The sequence below is a fragment of the Myodes glareolus genome, chromosome 22, assembly GCF_982192425.1.
Source record: "Myodes glareolus chromosome 22, mMyoGla1.1, whole genome shotgun sequence".
NCBI lineage: Eukaryota > Metazoa > Chordata > Mammalia > Rodentia > Cricetidae > Myodes > Myodes glareolus.
The window spans coordinates 36,360,514-36,386,618 of record NC_142047.1 but is presented as its reverse complement, the minus strand read 5'-3'; the positions used below and the strand labels follow the sequence as shown (position 1 = coordinate 36,386,618).

Below are 26,105 nucleotides of genomic sequence, written 5' to 3'. Positions count from 1 at the left end.
TAGCTAGTTGCCTATAAAAGATCAAATCTAATCCAGGCTGTGGTGGTGCACACCTTTAATCCCAGCACTCAGAAGGCAGAGGCAGGTGGATCCCTGTGAGTTCAAGACCAGCCTGGTCTACAAGAGCTAGTTCCAGGACAGGCTCCAAAGCTACAGAGAAACCCTGTCTCCAGAAAACAAAATAAAACAAACAAACAAACAAACAAACGGAATAGTTGTTACATAGTTTTCTTTCTTGTGTATACTAACTTGCTTTATTGGAAAATTAAACTTACTACTTAAAATATGTTTCAATTTCAGTAGCAAATGATAAAACTGGTACAAGGTATCAAAATAATTTACATCTTACTAATTCTGGTTTTAGAAGTTTGTTTTTCTAAAAGAAGGACAGATGGTAAATATTTTCAGTTTTGCAGGCTTGTGTTCTCTATTGCAGCTTTTTACCTCTGTAGTTGTAGTGTCAAAAGAGCTGAACAGGTGAGTAGGGCTATATTCCAAGAATGTGGTAATGCTAGCCAAAAATCAGTATTTTTCTTTTATATATGAATTGTGTTTACATATAGATTAGATGACAGATCTTTCATCTATAGTTTTGCCAACACCTATACTCACCAAAAAAAAAAAAGGCAGAAAACAAACAACACCCTTTTAACCTATTGCTGCATAGCATACTGCTAAGGTAAAGTACTCCAGTTGATTTAAGAAAGGAATAATAACCTAGGTTTTCTCATCCATTGCATTCAGACTGTGGGATCTTATATTTTCTTTTTTTCTTTTTATGCTTTGTTATCTTTAGACTTTCTGTCTCCACAGGCCTAAGACTGACTACCAAACAATTTGAAGAATTTTCCCAAATGTTAATTATTTGCCAATGTTAGTTCTTATTTTTATCAAAGATAAAGATGATACCAAATGAGTATCATCTCATGTTTTTTCCACCTAGTTTGAACTCCTGATCCTCCCGCCTGTACTTCCCAAGTGCTGGGATTGCAGGTGTGTAAATTCCTTTGCTTTAACCTAGTTACCTTCCAATCCTCTTGTTTCTCTTGACTGGTAAGTGACCAGGAACATTTGCAGGTGGTGTTGGTAGAGAAGCAACCTAAAGAAGGATAGGAAACGATGTGCCATGGAGGCATCTAGGAGGAAACATTGTAAAGGACCATGTGCTGCATACTGTATAATCGACAAGCAGGCCGGTGTAGCTAGAAGAGACAGTAAAAGATGAGACAAGGGAAATAAAGGAAGGAGCTGATTAGTTTGACCACGGTAGACGATTGTAATGACTTGATTTTTTTTCAAGACAGTTTCTCTGAAGCCCTGGCTATCCTGGAACTCTCTCTGAAGACCAGGCTGACTTTGAACTCAGAGATCTGCCTGTCTCTGCCTTCTGAGTGCTGACTTTAAGGTGTGTAGCACCACCTCCTGAATTGACAGACTTTTTTTTAAAAAGGAATATGCTTTTATTATATTTTTATTTGTGTATATACATGTGTAAGGTTGTGGAAATCTGTTCTTTATGTTGAATGTAGGGATTAAACTCTATTTAGTAGGCTTCACAACAAGTGTTTTTAACCATTGAACTGTCTCACTTGCCCAAGTGAGACATTTTTTAGTTTTAAATTTCCCCTGGTTTATTTGTTTTAGTTTTTAAAGTCAGGGTCTCACATAGCTCAGACTGATTTTAACTTTTCTATGTAGCTGAGGTTGGCCTTGAACTTCTAATACTCTTCCCTCAGCCTCCAATATTCTGGGTGTGTGAACCAGTACACCTGGCTTGACACCGCCTTTTATTCTGAGTGAAACTGAGAATGATGTCAGGGTTCCAAGCAGATGAATGATATGGTTTGTGTTAGGTTTTGACAGATTCATTCTGTATTCTAGGTTGATAATAGATTGTAAAGGCCACAGTGAAGTAGGGAAACCAGTTTGGCTATTGAAGTAATCTTGGCAAGACGGTGGTGGTGCAGTGAGAGGTGAAAGTATTCAGAAATAAAACCATCTGAGTTTGTTTATAAATTGGATGTAGTGGGTGGGAAAGAGTGTGCTAAGAACAGCTCCACCTCTTTGGCGAGAACAACTGGAAATGTGGGGCTGCCACCATCTGAGATGGGAAGGGCTACAGATAGAGGAAAAAGCAGGTTTGCTCAGATTAAGACATGGGATGATTGCTTGCTTTTATAGCCTCTGTTTCCTTACTGCCTACTCTGAACTCCCCAAGCTAACTAACAAACTGACCCTTCATCTGTTTATCACAAGAGTTCAGTGACCTTTGAAAAGAATCAACTTTATTGAAATGTAGTGTAAATATAAAAAAGTGCACTACTTTAATAGCATAATTTTTACTTTAACAAATGTATACATACATATAGATGTACTGTGATTAAGGTAATGTTTAGCCACTCCAAAAGTTTTCTCAGGCTTCTTTACACAAATCTGGGATTGTTGTAGCTGTATGACTCTGGGTCAAGTTGTCTCTTGAGATCACATTCACATTGTTAGATAGGGCTGGACAGTCTCTGATGACTTGTCTAGAGCCAGAGGATGTACTTCTGAGCTCATATGACTTCTGTTTGAAGATGTGTGCTTTTCTGTGCTGAAAAAAATGAATGAAGTCACCATGCTTTTTATGACTACTTCTCCGAGTCATTTGTGTCTCATTTGGTTTATTAGCAGCTAGTCACTAAGTCTAGGCCACATTCAACAGAGAAGGGGATTATTACACTTGGGTATGAATACCAGGATGATGGGATCATTGACCATGTTGGAGCCCAGCCACAATAATAATCGTTAAATTTACTGAATTCAAAACAGCTTACAATGCTGGTAAAGAAGAAACTATTTTTTATTCAAAACAGTAGTTTTGTGATTTAAGAAAATGGCTTCAGAAAATAGCCCCTTTTATTCATTCTTTTGCTTTTGTGATAGCAAGAGTATTTTTTTTAAAGATTTATTTATTAAGCATACAATGTACTGCTGGCAAGGAAGGCACCAGGTCTCATTACAGATGGTTGTGAGCTACCATGTGGTTGCTGGGAATTGAACTCGAGACCTCTGGAAGAACAGCCAGTGCTCTTACCCTCTGAGCCATCTCTCCAGCCCAGAGAGATGTATTTTTACCTAGGCCTGTTGGCAAAGGTCTATAATCACAGCTTCTCAGGAGGTCTAAGTAGGAGTATCAAAAATTCAAGGCCTTCTTCATCTACTGAGTGAGTTCAAGGCCAGCCTGGGCAACTTAGGGAAACCTTGTCTCAAAATATAAAGCAAAAAGAAGGCTGGGGATGGAGATCAGTTTTAGAGCTTTTGCCTAGCACTTGTGAAGTCCTAGGTTCAAACCCCACATACACTCAATTTTCCCCCCAAACTAAGGATTTTGATGGTTTTGTTTTGGTTTGGTTTTGGTTTTGCTTTTTTCCGAACCAAAGGTTTTTAATAAGGAAGGTCTGTTATTAGCAGGCTGTTATATAAAACATAGGTGCTTTATGTAAGATCAAGATAGAGCATAGTATTGTATATTTTTGTTTTAAAGAATTTGAGAATTTTAAGAAAGGATAGGCTGCCCTGGAACTCATTGTATGGATCAGTCTGGCCTTGAAACAAAAAGAAAAAATTTATTGGGTGCTTTGCCTGCTTGTAAGTTTTTTTCACCCTGTGTGTGACTGGTGCCCATGGAAGAGGCCAAAAGAGGGCATTGGATTCCCAGGAACTGGAGTCATAGAAGATTATGAACTGCTACATGGGTTCAATTCCCGGCAGCCACATGGTGGCTCACAACCATCTGAAATGAGGTCTGGTGCCCTCTTCTGGCCTGCAGACATACACACAGACAGAATATTGTATACATAATAAATAAATATTTTTTTAAAAAGAGCAACTTATCAGAACTTAAATCATTCCTAAATTGAAATTATATAGACTCATCTTAATTCCTTTGCTCTTTCCTCTTAGGACTTTCCAATTACATTTTATTTCAAATGAATGCAAATGGTTTTGATTGACCATAATTAATAGTCTTGAATGATTACATTAATTTTTTTCATGTATTCTGTTTGACTATATATGGTAATTGTATGGTCAGCTTCGTCTAAATCATATGAAAGCTGATTTCAAAAATTAAAAAAATGTACTTGATTACTGTTGGTTGACCCTATACTGAGCCTATGAAAATTGAGTATTCTATTCCTGTCTGGGCTCAGGAAGATAAAGGTTTAACTCTTTTTTTAAAATTAATTTTCAGGACTGCACATGGTCCTACCTTTTTTCTCTTCTTTTTTTCCTTTTTTCAGACAGGGTCTCATTATGTAGCTCTAGCTGTCCCCAAACTCAGAGATCTGCTTGCCTCTGCCACCCAACTGCCAGGATTAAAGGCATCACCGTCATACCTGTCATAAGATTCTTTGATCCTCTTTCCTTAGCCTTTCAAGTGCTGGGATTATAGGCTTGCCAATAATACTTATGAAGATAGAATAGCAAAGTCATTTTAAACCAAATTTTATTTAGTGGATGAAGAAATTTTTGAGCAGACTCCTCTGTTTAAGATATATTGTCTCTTACTTTCCTTCTTTTCCTCCCAATTTTTAATGTGTGTGTCTGTCTGTCTGTCTGTCTGTGCCGGGCAACTTGTGGACGTAGGTTTTCTTTCTTCCACCATGTGGGTTCTAGGGATTGCACTCAGATTGCCAGGCTTGGCAGCAGTTGTTCTTATCAGTGAGCCATCTTGCCAGCCCTGATTAAACAATTTCTACTTAGACTAATATAGGCTAATATTTTAACTTAAAAATCATGTATATTTCATAATATGGGTATGGCTAGTCCATAAATATGTACTAGGAGCTCACAGGAGGAACAGACGTAGTGTTTTATATATGGACATGGAAAAAGACTCATTTTCAGGCGAAGTTCTTGGAGGATGAGCTGGAGGAATCTCAGAATGCAGCTGTATTCGTTCGGCTCTGTCCAGATGCTTAAGCGCTCTCGGGCAACAGCTGATGAAGCTTCCGCTTTACAGCACTTTTCTGCCAGCTTTTCTGAGCTCTAACTCAAAAGCATAATAAGTTTTGCACTTAGGGAAAAAAGTACATTGAAATCAAGTAAAAATAATTGTTTAGAAAGCATATTAGTGATGTGTTTGTACAGTTTTTGGTTTTGAAAAGTATACAGATCACATATTATTAATAGTGGTGATGGGTTTTGGTTTTTGTGTTTTTGTGACATGGTCTCATATATCTCAGGTTGGCATTGAACTAGCCAAGTATAGAAGGGTGTGATCCACTGTGCCCAGCTCTCATGTGGTCTTAACATAATCTTTTTGTTGTTGTTGTTTGTTTGTTTGTTTTTGTTTTTGAGATAGATTTTTTTTTTTGATTTTTCAAGACAGGGTTTCTCTGTAGCTCTGGAGCCTGTTCTGAAACTAGCTCTTGTAGACCAGGCTGGCCTCAAACTCACAGAGATCTGCCTGCCTCTGCCTCACGCGTGCTGGGATTAAAGGCGTGTGTCACCACCATGCAGCCTTGAGATAGATTATTACTGTGTGACTTAGTCTGATCTCAAACTCAATCCTACCATTGTCTTCCAAGGACCAGGATTACAGTTTTTTGCCACTGTGCCCAACAATTTACTAATTTATTGAATATGTGGTTAAGTGTGTGTACATGTACACAAGTTTCAAAAATGTTTTCGAGTTTTGCGTTTTACAATTTGTCATTTGAACTATATGAAGTAGGTTTTAGATTGCATTAGATCACTGTAAGAAGCTATGTTTTCTCCTGCATGCAACCCTGTTGTTATTAAGAGTCCAATGGGAATAAATGACTGTAGTGACTGACTATCTGCAGTGGCTGACTCTGCACTTATGAACAGAGGGGACCGTGTGGCTACCAGAGGGTGAGTCAGAACCAAGTCTTTGAAAGGAATCTGTTAAGTCGTCTACAGAAATGATTACAGCTGGGCAGCAAGGTACATATTTCATCAGTGGAATCTTGTTTTCCTGGGTGCTTCTGGCCAGTCTAGCATTATAGGTAGCTTGTCTGATGATTCATTAGTTTGTGGGTAGAACAACTGTTCATTGTCTGTGGGTGGGGTAGGGGATAGCTCTTTCCCTTAAAAAAAAATGCCCTGTGGAGCTTTGGTGGAAATGTCTATGTAAGCAGCGTTACTGTGGTGGTCGGATTTTTACTTAATCGTTGTCTTGTCTTAATTTTTACTAAAGAAGATACATTTCCAGCAATGGTTGTAAAATGTGAGGAATGTTGTGCTGGTAAGTGAAAATAAGTAGTTTGAAGGCCAGGCATGGTGGTACACACCTATAATCCCAGCATTAGGAGATGAAGACAGGAAGGCTTGTGAGTTCAAAGCCATACTGCGCTACATAGTGAGAACCTGTCTCAAAAACAAAAACCTCAAATAAACAATAACAACAAAAAGTAAGTAGTTTGGAAATGATTAGTGTAGGGAAGCTAAGAACTTTTCTTTTTTTTTTTTTTGCTCTTTTATTAATATATAAATATTTATGGGGGGATGGGGAGATGACTCAGTGGTTAAGAGCTTCTCTTTCGAAGGACACTGGTTTAATTCCCAGTACCCACAGGGCAGCTTAAAACAATCCATAACTCTACTTCCAGAAGAGCTAATGGATGCATTCTTCTGACCTTTAGGACACCAGGCAACACAAATACAGTCCACAGACATACATGTAAGCAAAACTGAATATTACCAGGTTTTATTTTTGTTTTTTACTATTTTTGTTTTTGTTGCTTTTGGTTTTTTTCAAGGCAGGGTTTCTCTGAAACAGTCCTGGCTGGTCTGGAACTCACTCTGTAGTCCAGGCTGACCACAAACTCACAGAGATCTACCTGCCTCTGCCTCTTAGATTCTGGGATTTAAGGCATGTGTTGCCTTATTTTTTGTTTGTTTATTTGTTTATGTTGTTGAGTCAGGGTTTCTCTGTGTAACAGCCCTGCCTGTCCTGGAACCCGCTCTCTCTCCTTTTTTCTTTTTTCTTTCTTGTTTGTTTGTTTTTCAAGACAGAATTTCTCTGTAGCTTTGGAGCTCTTGAAGACCAGAGCTGGCCTCGAACTCACAGAGATCTGCCTGCCTCTGCCTCTGCCTCCCGAGTGCAGGGATTAAAGGCGTGTGCCATCCCGCCCAGCCCTATTTTATTTTTTTTAAAGACAGAGTTTATCTGTGTAGTCCTGGCTATTCTGTAACTCTCCTGTAGGCAGACTGGCCTCAAACTCAAGATCTACCTGCTTGTGTCTCCCAAGTGTGAGGATTAAAGGTGTGTGCCACCATACCCAGTTTATCAGTTTGTATTACAGAGAAGAGAAATACTCTCCAGTTGGAAAAAAAAAATTTTTTTGAAGAATGACATCTTTGCTTCTTTTGTCAGTAGATTTGAGGTTGGTTTCTGTGCATATTGATTTATGATTGAATATTGATGTGCATTGGTTATGTTTATGAATTTGCAATCATTGTGCTTTGTTTATCTCAAAATTATCTTCTTCAGAACTCAAACAAAGTTGTTCTTTGAAGCATAGCTTTTCTACTTTCAGTTTGCCTCACCTCAGCTACCTAGACTCTTTCCTAAATGGGATTGGCGTGGCAGGGGGAAGACTGCTGAGCTGAAGATGCCACTGCTACTTCCAGATTGCTTATTCTTAGAACATGCAGCCTCTAGACCTTCAAAGAACGAAATATTGTACAAGTTAATAAATGAGAAATTGATCAGACTTTTTCATACCCTTCTTCTGACACTTAAATTTCAGGACCCAAGTTTACCAATTTTTATTTATTATAGCTGTCTAAGGGGGAGTAGAGTTAAAAGGAGTGAGGTTAGGTGTCTTGCTCAGTGTCATATTTACTTAGTACATGGAAAGGTTTAATCTTCATTGACAACTAACACACAGCTCTCTGTCTCTCTGTGTGTGTGTGTCCCCTCATTTACTGGAAGGAGGAGCACTTACCATCTCATGGTCTATTCTACAGAGTCCTTGAAGTCCGTCTATGAAGGAGGATTAGCAGAGTTTTTACTGTCATACTGAATTCTTTTTTGCTTTGCATGCCCCTTTGAAAAGCTAATGAAAGTAATATTCTTTAGAAAAAATGCACCTGGATTCAAAAGCAAACTGTTATTCGGAATTTTACAGTTTCTGGTTTTACTGAAATATACATATAAATTCAAACCTCCTTATGGGTGTTCTGAACTTGGGCATGCAGAGGTGGGTGAGTATCTGATATAGTGTAGTCAACAAAGGAGAACTTCGCCCTATGGTTATAATACATGTTCTCATTTAGTAATGGCTGTTCATAGTCTGCTCTGCATTATTTACTTCTGCCCAAATTGAGAAGTTGGACTTTCTCCAAGTTCTCCATCAGTCCTCATTTCCTGTTTATTCCTCAAGGAATCTCTCTTCCCTTCCTCTAGATTGAAACCCATAGTATTGGTAGTGGACACCATATTTATTATATCAGCCCAGATCTCTAAGAAAACTGAAATCTCATATTTCCTTTTTAGCTCCTCTGAATTTGTCTATAGTGGTTGATTTTAAATTTTGACCTTTTTCTGACTTAGTTCACTTAGTATAGTAGCTTTAGGGTTCACCTGTGTTATAGAGGCAATACTTGATTTTTATTTTTGTTGTTTGTTTTTTTGTTTTGTTGTGGGGGGGGTTGTTTGTTTTGAGATGGTCATCCTGTGTAGTGCAGGCTTACCTTGAGTTTGCAGTGGTCCTTCCACTTTAGCCTTCTAAGTGCTCCAATTAGAGACGTGTGCCGTCACATCTAGCAGTCATTCCTTTTTATGTACGAGTAATATACCCTTGTATTAATAATATAGCTGGATGATACAAGCATGTTTTTATGGAACTGCTTTGTGGCTTGAATAATGGGGAATTTGAAGCCATAAGTTAAAAATAAAGTGATTTATATAACTTAGATTCAATATGATATCAAAAATATTGTTGTTTAAATCTTGAGTTAAATTCTAATAAACCAGCTTTTACCTTTTTTTAAAAAAAATGAGGCTATGGTCACTTTTAAATCCGTGAAGTCTTGTTCTGTAGTATTTAGCCTTTGGAAAGATAATCTGCTTTGTTGCTTCTTTGATTGGCTGTATCTGTTTACTAGTTTTTAAGGCTTTGTAGAATCCATTTCTATAACATACTTTTTTCCAGGGCAATTGAGCTTCATTTGGGGGCATATAAAACCTCTCTTTTCAAAGTTTGAAATAAGGCATCATTTTCAATGAAATAAATGTCTTTGTGTTTAAATGACATTATTGAATTAACATTACAAAATACCAGCTGTTAAGAGACAGCAGTATATTTTCTTCAGACTTTGAGGCCTGGTTTTCATAAATATATAAAAGCACCAAACATTTACTTTGAAGATTATGCATAAAACTGTTTATTTCAGTGTGATCATTAAATAAATCACCAGGATCATCTAGATGTTATTTTAAATTAGGAGTCCAGACATTATTCTTCATAATGAATGTATCCATTTTTCTAAAGCCATTTAGGAATTTCCCAAAACAGATCCGTGGTGGTCTCCTTTTCAAGAAAGATTTATAAAGAAGTAAAAGATGGGCTTTAAAAAACGAATTTCATAAGAGAAATATTTTTGACTGTGGATGTTAGTTAATATGAGTAAGCTAAGAAATTGTAGAATCTGCAGTTCTAAAAGGTATAAACCATTTACAAAGAACACAAATCTGGCCTAAAAGTAACACGGGGTTGACCTTTTTACCCATGATTGGTATCAGAATTTAGCATAGTGGAGGCTTTGGTAGTGAAGTGTCTCACTCTCTGTCATGTGCTGTGAAGAGCAGAATCTTCTCTGGAGGTGATAAGTCGGGTGTTGTTAGGTTTCTCGGGAGTACTGAGTGGGAGGTTAGCACAGTCACTGGACTCAAGGTGCACACCCATGAATGAATGTGACTGGACTTGGGGGTGAGTAGGTGTGTTCATCAGCTCGAGGAAGGTGGATGCAGCAGGATCTGGAGTTCAAGGTCACTCTCAGCTACACACCAAGTTAGAAGCCAGGCTGAGTTTCATGAGAGTCTCTCAAAAAAGGATAAATAAATAAATATATTTATAATGTAGAAAGGAATGAGCACTTATCAGAACAAAAGGAAATATGTGGTTAAACGGTTTTAACTACAACTGCAGACTGTTTCCCTTGTTCAAATGGGAGGAAAACTAGAACCTTATGTTTTTGGAGAACCTCTTTTTTTTTTTTATAAGTAGAAATTGCTTCTTCGGGTTTATTGCAACATTTATTTTAAAAAGTTGTTCTTAGCATAAGGAGAAAAACATAGGAGACTGCTGAATTGAATGAAGAAGAAAGGATGATTTCAGCTTTTCTCTCTTTGTTTTGGTCTGGGTGGGTTTTTTTTGTTTTGTTTTGTTTTGACAGAGTTTCTCTGTGTAGCACTGACTGTCCTGGAACTCACTCTGTAGATCAGGTTAGCCCTAGAACTCACAGATGTCTGCCTGAGGTTATTTGGAGTTTAGAAAATTCACTGAAGTTCCATTTCCTCTGAATTTTAAATATCTTATTCAAGGCAGTGAATGATTTAAATTTATGCTTATTTTCATTAAGAAGCCTGTGTTACGTGAGATAGAGAAGATACAAAGAAAAGCAATTTTTTAAAATAGCCAGGATCAGTTCAAGGCCAGCCTGGGCTACATAAAGTTCTGTCTCAAAAAATTTAATTGCTATTTTTATTTTAATTTTTGAGATTATAATGTAATCACAAAATTTTCCTGTTCCCCTCTCTCTCCTTAGTTACTTTTTTGGTTTTTCGAGACAGGGTTTCTGTGTAGCCCTGACTGTCCTGGAATGCACATTCTAGACCATGCTGGCCTTGAACTCGCAAAGATTTACCTGCGTCTGCCTCTAGAGTGCTGGAAAGCACAGCCATGCTTGGCATATGTTGGGTAACTGACTGTAGTCTCAGCATTTAAGGTGGAAGTAGAATGATTCTGAGATCACAGTCATCCTGAGATCCATGGCAGCTTGGCATTAGGGCAGTGAAGACTGTAGGAACTATGATAAATTTCTCTCGGTTCATATCTGTGTCATAATGCAATATTTATCTTGAGTAATATTAGTAACCATTCTTTCTATGTGCATTCTTATTCTTGAGAAAAGTCTGTCAATGTGAAAATTAATGTGACTAAAATCTCAGTTTGAAAATCTGCTTAAAGTGACTTTTGCTCTAGTGTTACTTGTTTACTTGAAAACTTTTGGTGACTGTATTTGTTATTTTTAGAGAAGAAAATATAAAACTGTAAAAGTTCAAGTCACCTCAGTGTGTAGGGATGTTGAGATTTTCTGATAGTCTTAAAGGTTTATAAGATGTATAGTTTTGAATCTAGAAAATCTGAAATAGCATTTGTTGATACCTTCTTAAACTTCAAGCATAGAGTATATTACATATTTTAAATTTTTTAGTGACTTAAGGTGTTACATCATCCCAAAATATTTTTTGTTTGATTTGGTTTGGTTTTTTTTTTATTTTTTATTTATTTATTTATTTATTTATTTATTTGAGACAGGGTTTCTCTGTGTAACAGCCCTAGATGTTCTGGAACTCACCTTGAACTCACTGAGATTCACCTGCCTCTGCTTCCCGAGTGCTGGGATTAAATGTGTGTACCACCACCAACCTCAGAGTATTCCTTCTGAATATTTTCCTAAAATTTTCCTAAAATATATACAAGCAGATACGGGTATTAGTATATTATAAGAACTCTCTATCTTACCGAAAATAATTTTGTGGGAGTTCACATTCTCGCTAATAAAGAATGTTGACACTTGAGAGGCAGACGCTGAAGGGTCTCTGTATGAGTTCAAGGTCAGCCTAATCTACAGAGAAGTTCCAGGACAGCCAGGACTACACAGAGAAACCCTGTCTCAAACAAACAAATTAGCCAAGCGGTAGTGGTGCCCACCTTTAATTCGAGCACACAGGAGACAAAGGCAGACATATGTCTGTGAGTTCTAGTCCAGCCTGGTCTACAGAGCAAGTTCCATAACAGCCAGGGCTACACAGAGAAACCCTGTTCCTTACAGGTTTTCACATCTCCATCCTCTCCCCTCTCTAAGGATAAACAAGGGATAAAACTCGGGGCCTTGCACATACTGGAGAAACCTGAGCTGTCTTCCCAGTCCTTTCACAAATCCTATGAAGTTTTCTTTTCAAAGCATTCTAGAAGAATTGTAACTGGGAAAAAAAATTGTAAGGGCTCTATGACACAGTGCTTGCCTCATGTGCAGGACCCTGGCTTTAATCTCTGAAAATGAATGAAGTAAGATTTAGATTCGTACTTTCCATGCACAAGTAATGCACACCTTCAATTCCAGCGCTCAGGAGGGAGAGACAGGAGAATCTCTGAATTCAAGGCCAGCCTGATTTACATGGAGTTCCAGGACAGCCAGGGCCACATAGTGAGACCCTTTCTCAAAAAAAATTTTAAAAATTTAATAAATGTACTTTTCCTGTAATTCTTATACTTTTCATATCTGGGGGCTGCAAAGATAGCTCAGAAGTTGAGAAGACTGGGTATTCTTTCAGGGATCCCAGGCTTGATTTTCATCACCAACATGAGTGGCTCACAACCATCTGTAACTCCAGTTCTAGGGATCCAGCACCTTTTTCTGGCCTCTGTAGACACTGTATATACAATGTGCACAGACATACATGGAGGTAAAACACTCATACACACACACACACACATGCATGTCTGGGACTAGAACTTAGCTGTTAAGAGCACTGTGGCTACTCTTCCAGAGGGCTTGAGCTCAATTTCCAGCATCCATGTAGCAGCTCACAACCATCTGAAACTATAATCCTATGGGATCTAATGCCCTCTTTTGGTGTGTAGATGTACATGTAGACAAAACGTCCATATACATTAGGTCTGATGACTTTTTGTTGGTTTTCAACTGTCTTTCTTTATTTTATTTTTTTTTTTTTTAGGTGTACTTGAAGGCTCCCATGATTCTGAATGGTGTATGTGTTATCTGGAAGGGCTGGATTGATCTCCACAGATTGGATGGTATGGGTTGCCTGGAGTTTGATGAGGAGCGAGCCCAGGTAGGGTGCTTTCAGGCTCTGTTGAAGACATTCCTTCTATTTAGCTCCTAATGTTGTCTTTGGGGAACTATTTTGCCTTCTCTTTAGAGTCATAGGTAGGTTTGGGCTTTGGTGGTGATTTAGCAGATAACAGGCACTTACTGCCTTGCCTGAGGACCTGGATTTAGTCTCCAGGACCCATATGGTGGAGAGAACCAACTCCTATAAGCTGTCCTGTGACCTCCATACACATGCTATAACAAGTGTGTGCCCATATACACAAACACACCCACAAAACAAATAAAATATAATAAAAAACATTTTTAAAAATTAAAGAGTAGTAGTATCTTAGTTAGGGTTATTGCTGTGAATGACGTGCCACTACCCAAAGTTGGGGGGAAAGGGTTTGTTTGGTACCACCCACAATGAGCTGGACCCTTCACAATCATCATCAATTAAGAAAATGCCCTGAATGCTTATCTACAACCTGATTCCAAGGAGCAATTTCCTCCTCTGATGATTCTAGCTTGTTTCAAGTTGACACAAAACTAGTCAGACAAGGAGTATGATTTTGCTTTTGTTTATTTTGAGATCGTGTCTGTATAGCCCTGGCTGGTCTGTAAATCACTGTATAGATCAGGCTGACTTCACACACATGATAATTCTCCTACCTTTACCTACTTCTGCCTCTTAAGTACTAGAATTATAGGTGTACATCACTGTGCCCTAGTTTTCAAATTTTTCTTTTCCTTTTTTATTTTTTGAAAAGGGTCTCAAGGTCATTTATGTTTATGTCAAACTCAGTATGATGTAGAGGCTGGTTTCACACTTGCTGGAATTATAGCTGTGAATCTCCACACCTGGCTCCTTATGTCTTATATATGTCCTGCTACTGGAGAGACACATGGATACCTGTTTTGTGTTCCAGCAACCAAATAAAAAGCCAAGCATGACCCATGTAGTCCTGTAACCCCAGCACTGGGAGAAAGGAATGTTAGAGACAGGAGGATTGCAGGGGTTTGTGGCTGCTATCCTAGTATGTAGGCTGGTGAGAGATCCTGTCTTGGTGGAGCAAGATGAAGAGTGGTTGAATCAGCTACCCAACATTCTGTTCTTTTCTGGCCTTCATGAATGTACATACATGCACACACCACAGTCAGACACATATACATATGTCCTCCCCACTTCTATCTCATTTCCTCTTGAGACAGGGTCTCTCTGTAGTCCTTGCTAGAACTCCCTATGTTGACCAGTCTGGCCTCAAACTCAGAGACCCGCCTCAATCATTTTAAATTCCAGAAATTTTATTAGACTTTTTTTTTTTTAAATTTAGCCTTCTTTAAATTTAGCCTGAAGAGTCACTGTCATTCTCTTTCTCTTTTGGTTTTTTTGAGACAATTTCTCTGTATAGCCCTGACTATCCTGAAATTCACACTGTATGCCATACTGACCTTGAATTCAGATCTGCTTGCTCTGCCCCCTGAGTGTTGGAATTAAAGGCATGTGCCGCCACCATCTGGTTGACATGACTTCTTTTAATCTATTTTTTTTTCATGTGCATAAATATATGTGTGTATATGTGTATCTGCACAAGAGAATGTGGAACTCACAGGACAACTTTGGGTATCATCTTGGAAGAATACCATCTATCTCCTTTAAGAAAGTCACTGTCCTAGACTTTTATCAGTTAGATTGGTTAGCAACCAAGCCCCAAATTTTCTCCTGGCAATTTTGCTTGGGTTTCAGGTTCTTAAGCTTGTGAATTAGGTACTTTACTGACTAAGCCATCTCCCCAGCCCAGTTCCCTTTAATCTTCAAAGGAAATCATTTGCTTTATCGTTCAACAGAATAGCCTCACTTGTAAAATTCTGGCAAAGAACCTTTTCTATTTTTCTACTGAGTTGTTTTTCTTTCTGTAAAAATATTTCTTTCTATATAGTTTTATATTCATTGTAGAAGAAAATTTGACCATAACTGGGGACATAATTGTAGACCTGTATATTAATGGTAATGGTGCTGTTGTAAAACTTTAAGACAATTCTTATGCCATTTCTGACAACTCTCAGTACTTCCCCTCCTCCCCTAGGAACCAAGGACATAACAGCTATGCATGCACGTACTGAGATGTTGGGAACTTTCCATCTCCCTGAATGGGGGCAAGATAACCCTTAGGTGTTGACTCAGTGACTGATGTTTTGACTTAGTCCCTGGGAAGGGGCAAAGTGACCCTCAGAAGTGTCCCTTTACCTCATCTGATCTGGCAACCACTCTCCAGCCAATTATTGGTAATAGCCCTTTTGAATAAGTCAATCATAATAGTTAAAGAACAACCCCCAGACACCCCTTCCTTCTGTGTTTTTTCCCTTTAAAAATAGCCTGTACCAGCCATTCAGGGTCTTCTAGCCTCCCAACTGCGGGAGGACCCTGTCATGACAGAATTAATAAAATCCTCATGCTTTTACATCAGCTGTGATGTGAGGGATGGTCTCTTGGGGCGACTCCTCCTCCTCAGTGATTGGACGCTAGGGTCCAACACTATTTTAGTTTCTTTAATTTTCAGATTTGTGCATGTAAATTTTAATGTGTCAATGCTGTCTTTAAAAAGAACTTTTTAGTGTTTATAATCATTTTTTACATCCCAGCCAGTTTCCCCTCACTCCTCTCTTTCCATCCTCTCCCCTTAACTCCCCCCCATCTGATTCTCTTCAGAAAAAGGCAGGCCTCCTATGCCTATCAACCAAAAATGGAATATCAAGTTGCAGTTAGACAATTTCCTTTGTCTTAGTTAGTGTTTTATTGCTGTGAAGTGACACCATGGCCACAGCAACTCTTATAAAGAAAAACAGTTCAGACTCTTATAAAGAAAAACAGTTCAGAGGTTTAGTCCATGGCAGGAAGCAGCACGCAGGCAGACGTGCTGGAGAGGTAGCTGAGAGTTTCTATATCTTGAGCCACAGACAGCAGAAGTGAATACCACACTAAGCCTAACTTAGGAATTAGAGACCTCAAAGCCCTTCCCTACCGTGATGCACTTCCTCTACCGAGGCCACACCTAACTCCAACAAGGAAGGTCTCCTAAAAGTCCTACTGCCTGTGGGCAAGTGTTCAAACACAGGGTCTACAGAGGCTATTCCTAGTCAAACTGTCAACAGCTTCATGTGTGTACACTGTGTGCCTGGTGCTTGTGGAGGCTAAAAGAGGGTTTAGATCCCCTGGAAATGGAGTATGGATGTTGTGAGCTGCCATGTGGGTGCTGAGAACAAGCCATGGTTCTTTGAAACAAGTTTCACTCTGCTGGCTGATTTTAGGTCAGCTTAATACAAGATAGAGTCACTTTGGAAAAGAGACTCACAGCTTAGAAGTTTCCTCTGAAGTATTGAACTATAGGCAAGTTTGGTGGCTCCATTTGTTTGTTTGGTTGGTTGGTTGGCTGGTTGGTTGGTTTTTTGAGCCAGGGTTTCTCTGTAGCTTTGGAGCCTGCCCTGGAACTTGCTCTGTAAACCAGCTGGCCTTGAACTCACAGAGGTCCTCCTGCCTCCCGAGTACTGGGATTAAAGGTGAAAGGTGTATGCCACCACTGCCTGGCTGCTCTTTTTTTTTAATTAGTGATTGATGGGGAAGACCCAGCCCATTGTGGGTGGTGCCACTTCTGGGCCAGTGGTCCTAGATGATAAAATAAAACAATCGGAGCAAGCCCTAATGAGCAAGCCAGTAAGCAACACTTCTTCATAGTCTCAGAATCAGCTTCTATCTCCATGTTTCTGCCCTGATTTCCTTCCATGATATACTGTGATATGGAAGTGTAAGGGAAGTAAACTCTTTACTCCCCAAGTTGCTTTGGTCATAGTGTTTTATCACAACAATAAAAATCTTACCTTGACAACCATAGAACTGTGTCTCCCCCTTGCTATTACCCTTTGTTTTTAGACAGGGTCTCGTATAACCCAGGCTGCCCTTGAACTGCATATGTAGCTCAAGAGAATCTTGAACTTCTGACATTCCAGCTTCTACCTCCAGAACAATGGAATTACAGGTGTGAGACATACTCAACTTTCAGGTTTTTTTGTTTTCTTTTGCTTTAGTTTTAGTTTTTAATATGCCTGATTTTCAGATATAATCTCTAAAAATTTCACACTTCACAATTAAATACTTTATGTATTGATTTTATGTATTCTGAAGTGTACATGTGTGTTTGATGCCACATGTGTAGAAATCAGAAACAGCTTGTAGGAATCTGTCTTCTACCATGTGGGTTATGGGAATCAAATTTGGGTCATTAAATTTGGCAGCAAGTGCTTTTACACATTGAGCCATCTTGCCATTCCTTCAACTAATTTAAAAGTGAGAGAGAGAACTGGCTGTGGTTTTGTGCCTTTAATCCTAGCACTCAGGAGGCAGAGGCAGGTGTGTTTCTGTGAGTTCGAGATCAGCCTGGTCTACAGAGCGAGTTCCAGGACAGGCTTCAAAGAAACCCTGTCTCGAATAAAAAGAGAGACTGTGTGTGTGTGTGTGTGTTCGTTCATTTAGAGGACAAGAGACAACTTGACAGAAGTCATTTATCTCCATGTGAGTTCTGGAGATCACATTAAGTTACCAAGATTGACAGAAGCTCCTTTGCTTCCTGAGTCATCTTTTTGGGCCTGTTGCAGGATTTTCGTTGTTGTTGCTGTTGTTTGTGGGTAAATCTATCTCTGTGTTTATGTTATATTGGTGTGGCTGCATATTATGTGCCTGAATGTGGAGGCTAGAGGTCGGTAATAGAGGCTTTCCTCCATTGTTCTCTACCTTATTTTTTGGGGTGTTGTCTCATAAAACCTGAAATCCACCAATTTGGATAGACTTGCTAGCCAGTGAACTTCAGGCATCCTGTCTCCACCTCCCTGAAGCTAAGATTACAGATGTGCTATGGTATGCCCAACTTTTTACATATGGCTCAGGGTCCTCATGCTTACACAGCAAGTACTTTACCTGCTGAGCCTTTTCTCTAACCTGTTTTTTGTGTGTATGTGTGGGGGTTGTTTTGTTGTTTTCTGTGTAGGGATATTTTGCCTGTATGTATGTCTGTGCACTATACGTCTTGTGCTCACATAGACCAGAAGAGGGCATCACATTCCTGGGACTGGAGTTACAGGTGTTTGTAAGCTGCTGTGTGGACTCTGGGAATCAAACCTGGGTCTTTTGGAAGAGCAGCCAGTGCTCTCTATCATCTCTCTGTCCCTGATTTGTTGTTTTCTGAAGACTCCTGATATTGTTCAGGCTGGTATCTTAACTCCAGAACTCAGCTGTGCTCCTGCCTGAACTTCCCACATGGTGGGTTACAGGTACAGGCCATGATGGCCCACTCCAGCTTTGTCATGTTGCCCCATCTGGCTGCTTTCTACGTCTTCACATAATCCGTGGATTATTAAGTTAGTATGGCACGTGGCCCAGGAGACTCGATAAAGTTACCAGTCCCTAACCATTACTCTCTTTTCATGGATGAGCAGGTAGTATCCTTAAGAGGGAAATGCTAAAGGACCAGAATGACACTGGGGAATGCCTATCAGCTTTCCCATTTTACCATTTGCTAAGAGTGAGAATTCTGTTCACTGCATACGCATCACCCTTTTCACCAGAAAAGACCAGGACAGAAGCTGGAACTAGGAAATAGAGGACTCTCAAGTTTTTCCTAGCTCATTGTTCTGCAGCAATTAGTAATACTCAGTCATTTCATGGGGAAAGTTTATACCCATTTCTAGAGTACACAGTATCTCAGTAAACAACTTTCTTAGGGAATTAGCTCACAGCTCATACACTCTCATTTTATCCTCCCAGTTCCCTCCGTTGTACATAATAACAGTTAATAACTATGTTGATCTGTTAATTAGGTTGTTTGTTTGTTTTGCCACCAACCCCAGCAGCTGTATGGGGAAAAGCAATATTGCCTCATTTTATGTTCATGGTACTAAGCACAATAGCCTGCCCATAATAAAAGCTAAGTATATATCTGTAAAATAAATGAAAAAGTGAATAAGGGATAGTGAGACAGCATAGGGTAAAAGCATTTGTCACCAGGCCTGATGATCTGAATTAGATCCACAAGCCACACATGGTGGGAGGAGAGAACCAACCCCTGCAGGTTGTTCTCTAACCTCTATATCTAAGCTGCAGTGTGTGCATATGCACTAAATGTAATAAAAAATGAGCAAATAAATGAACAGAACAGAAAAATACCTTGTCATCAGTAGGTATGTTCCAGTTGATACCTCACTGATAATAGAATGACCTGGGGAATGGATAACATTCTTTTCTAGGTACCTCAGGCTTGTATAGAATATTCTGAAAGTATTGTAGATATGCAGTGTACAATAATACACAATAGGCTCAGGGGCCTCACTCTTCATAAGAGATGGGAACACGAAGTGATTCTCACAGAATGGAAGCACTTAGTCATAATTTCCATACGCGATAAGGACAAGCTGACTGCTCAAATTATAGGGGCATTAATTTGTTGTGTCATAGCAGCAAGATCTCTTCCATTATCCTCCAAAGGATCAAGGGCAGAGCAGAGGAAATCCTAGCAGAGACCCAGTGCAGATTCAGAGCTAACTGGAACACAGTTGATCAGGTCTTCACTTTGAGGCAGCTGGCACAAAAATATAAAGAATTTGGAAAAGACATCAACTTCAGGAAGGCATTCGATAGCATTTGGAGGAAAGGACTTTGGGAAACAGTGAGGTTCTACAGGTACCCAGAGAAAATCATAAGAATACTAGAAAATACCTATAAAGATACCTTTGCATCAGTCAAAGTCTGCGGAGAACTAAGTGATCAGTTTTAGACAGTGGTAGGAGTGTTGCAGGGATACGTCCTCTCCTTACTACTCTTTAATATATCCCTGGAATTAATAATAGCAACAGCCCTGGAAGATGAGATAGGCATGCAGATGGGTGGTGTGTGAATCAATAACTTGAGTTTCACCAAGAATACAGTGCTACTTGCTGAAAGTCCAAATAAGCTGCAGGCCATGGAAAATAGAGTGGTGGAAGTCAGTGAAAGCCTTGGTGTGAAAGTAAACGTCTAGCCGGGCATTGGTGGCGCACGCCTTTAATCCCAGCACTGTGGAGGCAGAGGCAGGTGGATTTCTGTGAGTTCAAGGCCAGCCTGGTCTACAAGAGCTAATTCCAGGACAGGCTCCAAAGCTACAAAGAAACCTTTTCGAAAGAAGGAAAGAAAGAAGGAAGGGAAGGAGGGAGAGAGGGAGGGAGGAAGGAAGGAAGGAAACATGGAGAAGACTGAGATACAACACTTGGGAAAGGAAAACAAAGATTTTAACATTGTAATAAAGAATCAGAACCTCAAGCAAACAGTCAGCTTTGTCTATCTGGGAGGAAACCTCAGTTCAAAGGAGGGAACTATTTCAGATGTCAAGAGGTGGATAGGGATAGGGAGGGCTGCATTCCAGACACTAAGAGAGGTTTGGTCAGCAAGAGACACAATAACAACAACAAAATTACAAGTCTATGAGACACTTGTCTTGAGCTGACTTTACAACTCTGAAACCTGGATGATGAAGCGCTCCTCAGAACAGCGGCTGATGTGTTTGAGATGGCATGTCTCAGGAGGATTCTAGGCGTCGATAGGCTGCACAATTATGACATTAAGAAATAGCTCCATCTAAAGAAGGAAGTAAACTAAAGGATATGGCAATGGTACTTGAGATACTTCGGCCATGTTTGAGAATGACGGCAGATACCCAAAGATAACACTGCTTGGAAGAGTGCATGGGATAAGGCGAAGAGGAAGACCCAAAAGATACTGGATAGACAGCATAAAGGAAGACTGGAACCTTGGGTATGACAATACCACAAGCATCTAGGTCTGCCCAGGACAGGAACAACTGGTGAACCGCTATAAACGGGCTGCCCATGCATCCTTAAGCATTGGTAGGCAAAAATAATGATGATGACAGCAGATATGAGTAATTATGTTAAGTGTGTGGCTTTTATATGTCCGTAAGTGTTTGTAAATTAATGGCATTTATTGAATACTGTCTTAAGTATTTTTAGTGTGTTGTGGTAGTTTGAATAGCCCCATAGACTGATGTGTTTGAATAGTTGGCCTACAGAGTGTGGCACTATTAGGAAGTGTAGCCTCACTGAGGAGCTGTGTCTCTGTGGGGACTGACTTTGAGGTCTCATATGCTCAAACAGAAGGACTCCTTCTGCTTCCTGTGACTCAAAATGTAGAACTCTCAGCTCTTTGTTCAGCACCGTGTCTGCCTGTGTGCCTGCCATGATGATAATGGGCTAATCCTATGAATTGTAAGCTAGCCCCTTTTAACTGTTTCCCTTTATAAGAGTTGCCTTGGTCATGGTGACCCTTCACAGCAATAGAAACCCTAAGTAAGACAGTGTTGTCTTGTTAATTCGTAACAAAGATGTGAAATACTACAATGCCAATATTTTATATGAATTTACTGAGGCTTAGAGAAATTAAGTATCTTGCCTTGGGTCCTAATACTAGTAGGTATATCATAAGAATGTGTTTTGGGGGCTGGAGAGATGGCTCAGCAGTTAGAACTGGCTACTTTTCTAGAGAACCTATTTTCAATTCTAAGCACCCATATAGCAGCTCACAACTAAGTACTCAGGCACACAAGTAATATATGGACATACACATATATATGCAACTAAAGCACCCATATACATAAAACTTTAGAAAAGAGAAAAGAATGCGCTTTCCCACTCCTGAGTGCTGGATATTGGACCTGGAGCCTTATGTGTGCTGGCAAATGCTCTACCACTAAGCTCCATCTCCAACCCCAAGTATGGGAATTTGATTGTGCCTTTAAATTATAGACACTGCAAATAAAAATTATGTTTATTGTTGTTGTTTGTTCGGTTGGTTGGTTGGTTGGTTGGTTTTTTGAGACGGAATTTTTTGGTGTAACAGTTCTGGCTATCTGGAACTCACCCTGTAGTCCAGTGTGGCCTCAAACTCACAGATCCACCTGCCTCTGCCTCCCGAGTGCTGGGATTAAAGTTGTGTGCCACCGCGACCTGACTGAAAATTATAAATATTGTTAACAGTGAAAAATCACTTATTGCACACAGAAAGCTATTTAGCATACTCAGGCCTGGAATAGCATTTACTATATTTTAGAGGCCCAGATCCTTTCCTTCCTGTTGCTACTAACCTGCTCCTCTAGCCTCATGTTTGCCAGATAGCCAAGTCTCTGATGTTGTATCAGTTCCCAGGAAGGAAGAATGGTGAAATTTCTTTTATATAAAATTCTTGGAAACTTCATTAGGTGACTTGTGCTGTTATCTCATTGGCAGAAATCACATGATCAACCTTTATACTGATTCTAAGAAAATGAATATCGATGGCTTTTTTGGTATTGTTCTGGATCTTTTAGATTCTGCCAATATACCATCAAAAATATAATATACTAAGTGGTATGTGACTGGCAAAGGTTGAACATTTTTTGCCGAAGAGTGTAGGCAGTGAGGGAGCTTTAAAGGTTAGGAATCGTGATCACATTGTGCTTTAGATACACTTGGCTGGCAGAGAGGAGTGGGGTGCAATACAGAATAGAACAGGATTAGTCTTTGGGAGACTTACCTAGCCAAAAACTCTTTGAGTTCTAAATTAGGAAAATGTTTATAGAAATGAAGGGAAGACTAAAGGTTCCACTAAGAAGCAAATGCTAATTCAGTCTGTGGGGGTAAGAAAAAGGGTTACAGGTCAAAGATGGTTCAGATTCCTTGAATGTGGTGGCAAATGTCCATAATTTTAGCACTGGAGAGTCTAAGGCAGGAAGATTATGTTTCAGAACAGCCAAGGGTATAATGAGATCCTGACTCCAAAATAAAGTAAAAGTACCTCTGAAATTAGGATGGGGGTTAGTATTAGTGTTTTGAGAATTACTCTTCAGTTGGTTTCCTTTTTTAAAAAATCCCCAAATTTTAATTTTTTTTACATAAACCAAAATAATTATTTCATGTACCCTGACAGCAGGAAGATGCACTAGCACAACAGGCCTTCGAAGAGGCTCGAAGAAGAACTCGTGAGTTTGAAGATAGAGACAGGTCTCACCGGGAGGAAATGGAGGTGAGAGTCTCACAGCTGCTGGCAGTAACTGGTTAGTACTTTCCCCAAACTCTCAGGCTATGTTTGTGATGTTTATGCATAATGTTTTCTTTAATGGTTTAATTTTGTCTTTTATTTATAAAAATTATATATTCTTGCTTGAATTTATTATATGCAATTGCTGTAAAAAATGTAATTATTCTAATCTTAAGGTTGTGTATTGATTTCTCATTGATCTTCACAAAAATAATAACAAGGTATATTTTCTTTTCAGTCATTGATTTAAGTACCTTTGCTCAGTCTGTTGCTGCCTCCAGTTTCTAAGCACTGCGACCACAGTTGTAAAGGTGCCTCTTGTCGATAGTAGTTCATTATCAACACATAGTTTAAAACATTACTAAAAACCCTGGGAGCTTAATACTAATTTCTGCTTTTCTATGCTATTTTTCTTTCTTTTGAAAATTACCCAGGTAGGTTTTTTTGGTTTTTTTTTTTTTTCAAATCCTAGCTATATTTTATTTTTTTTTAATCCAAGCTGTTCTTTAACACTTGTGTTGAGCCTGGCTAAAAACCACATATAGCATAGGCTAGGTCAGAGGACTTGCAGCCATCTCACAAAGTGGTTAGAGATTAAGTAGAAACACTAATCTCCTAGTATTATTTAATGCAAGGAAGTTAGGAAATGGAAATAAAGACATGTAATATAGTCGGAAATATAAATGGAACCAATTCAAAAATCTCCATAGCAGTTCTGAAATTGACAACGTATGACTTTGGTTTACCTCTTTGTTATATTGCTGTATTTGTTGTATTGATGTTGATATTCAACTTTCATCCAACAAATACAGCAATATAACAAAGAGGATGAAAGTTGAAAACCAGGTAGGTTTTTTTGTCTTATTTTCTCATAGTGCTGGGCGTTTAATCCTGGACCTGAGGGGAGCTAGGCAGGGTGCTTTATCACATGAGCCGTATTCCCGGTTCATCATTTTGAAATAGAATAGACTTTGTCGTTTATGTGACCCTTTAGAGGGCAGCTTAATATTTTCAAAATACTTTAAGAATGGCGTTAACAGAATACACACACACTTAGGGACTAGAGAAGTAGCTTGGAAGTTAAGAGCACTTGCTGCTCTTGAAGAGTGTCCAGGTTTGGTTCCCAGTACCCATGTGGCAGCTCATGACTGTCTGTAACTCCAGTTCCAGAGGATCCAGTGCCCTTTTCTAATCTCAGACACACACCTAGTACATATACAGACAGACAGACAGACAAATAGACAAAGCACTAATCAGGAGCTTTTGGAGCCTGTCCTAGAACTAGCTCTTGTAGATCAGGTTGGCCTCGAACTCATAGAGATCCACCTGCTTCTGCCTCCTGAGTACTGGGCTTAAAGGCATGCGCCACCACCGCCCGGCTCTAACTATTTTAAAAGTAAAATTTGTATGTCACAGCAATCCCCTCTGTATGCACGTCTGGTTATAACCTCACTGTCCTCAAAAGTAACCATTATCTCATTTTTTTATGGTAACTCCTTCCTTCTGTTTCGGTATAGTGTTAGTGTCTATGAGTTTAATCTACCTATATAAAATTCTTTCCTGATTTAAATATACTTCAGTTAGAAATGTTAATATTTAACAGATACACTCCTAGGAAATACAAAATCTCTGTCTCCTTCTGCCTCCCTCTCCACCCCACCCCCTTCCCGGTGCTAGAGGTTAAGCTCCCCTGCCCAAGAAATGAAAACTTTTAAAAAGCAAGTAAAGCTGACCCAATGGTAGTGGGTCATCAGTATTAATAGTCACGTCACTAAAGTTGTACTAAACCTACACTACAGAATTTGACTGGCATTAAGGGGTTAGGGGGTGAGAGAGAGGTGGCTCTGCCTTTAAGAACACTGGCTGCTCTTGCATAGGACCTGAGTTCAATTCTCAGAACCCACATGGCAGTTCACAACTGCCTATAACTCCAGCTCTAGGAGTCCAACACCCTTTTTCTTTTTTTTTTTAAAGTAATTTTATTAAATTATAAAAAGTTTCCATTTACGCCCCTCCTCCCAACACCCTCCCACTCCCCCCTCCCTCTCCTCCTCCCTCTTTGTCCCCAAGGGCAGTCAGGGTTTCCTGCCCTGTGGGAAGTCCAAGTTCCTCCCCCCTCCCTCCAGGTCCAGGAAGGTGAGCATCCAAACAGACTGGATCCCAAAAATCCAGTATATGCAGAGGAAACCAGTCCCAGTGTCATTGTCAATGGCTTCTCAGAAAGACTCCAGGCCAGCCACATTCAGAGAATCCGGCCACATTCAGAGAATCTGGTTGGACCCTTTTTCTTACCTCTGTGGATTTCTGTACACATGTGGTGCACAGGCATACAATCAGGCACGAACACATAAATTAAAAAAATATAAAAATAGCTGGATGTAGTGACACACACCTTTAATCCCAACACTTGGGAAGCAGAGGCATGGGAATCTCTGACTTCAAGACCAGCCTGGTGTACAAAGCAAGTGACAGCCAAAGCTGTTACACAGAGAAACCCAGTTTTGGATATATTAAACAAGTAGTTTTAAAGCAAGAGAGACTAAAGCAAATTTGGGTTACCAGCAGCCAACCACCTCTAAGTCTAAGGGGACTTGATGACCTTTCTGTAACCCTAGCAGCTGAGAGACATATGGAATTTGGGGCAAGCTGGCTATTTAGAATAGCCAAATTAGTAAACTACAGGTTAGTAGTAGACCCAGCTTCAGCAATAAAATGAAAAGTGATCAAGAAAGATAACTGATAACACACAGATGTGCACAGTATTAAGTGCATGCACACGCATACACAAAGTATTAAAAATACAATTACGTCTACTGGAGTAATTTGAGGGCATTGAAAATCCATATTATGAAGCTGAGATTATGATGCTGAGCATGGTATAGCTCAACTATACTTCTAGAGCTCAAGACGCTGAAACAGG

The 26,105-nt window shown here is 39.5% G+C and overlaps 1 protein-coding gene across 3 annotated transcripts in view; it reads left to right on the top strand.

The window, feature by feature from the left end:
• The window catches only part of Cbfb (core-binding factor subunit beta), a 50,830-nt gene that overhangs the window by 9,810 nt on the left and 14,915 nt on the right, over positions 1 to 26,105 (top strand). Inside the window, exons 4-5 of one of the 3 annotated variants that reach the window (XM_085681693.2) lie at positions 12,980 to 13,096; positions 23,075 to 23,170. In XM_085681693.2, the coding sequence (XP_085537819.1) occupies positions 12,980 to 13,096; positions 23,075 to 23,170 (213 nt within the window). Of the gene's footprint in view, positions 1 to 12,979; positions 13,097 to 23,074; positions 23,202 to 26,105 lie in introns of all 3 variants that reach the window. The other 2 variants (XM_085681694.2, XM_085681696.2) reach the window with 2 other exon arrangements.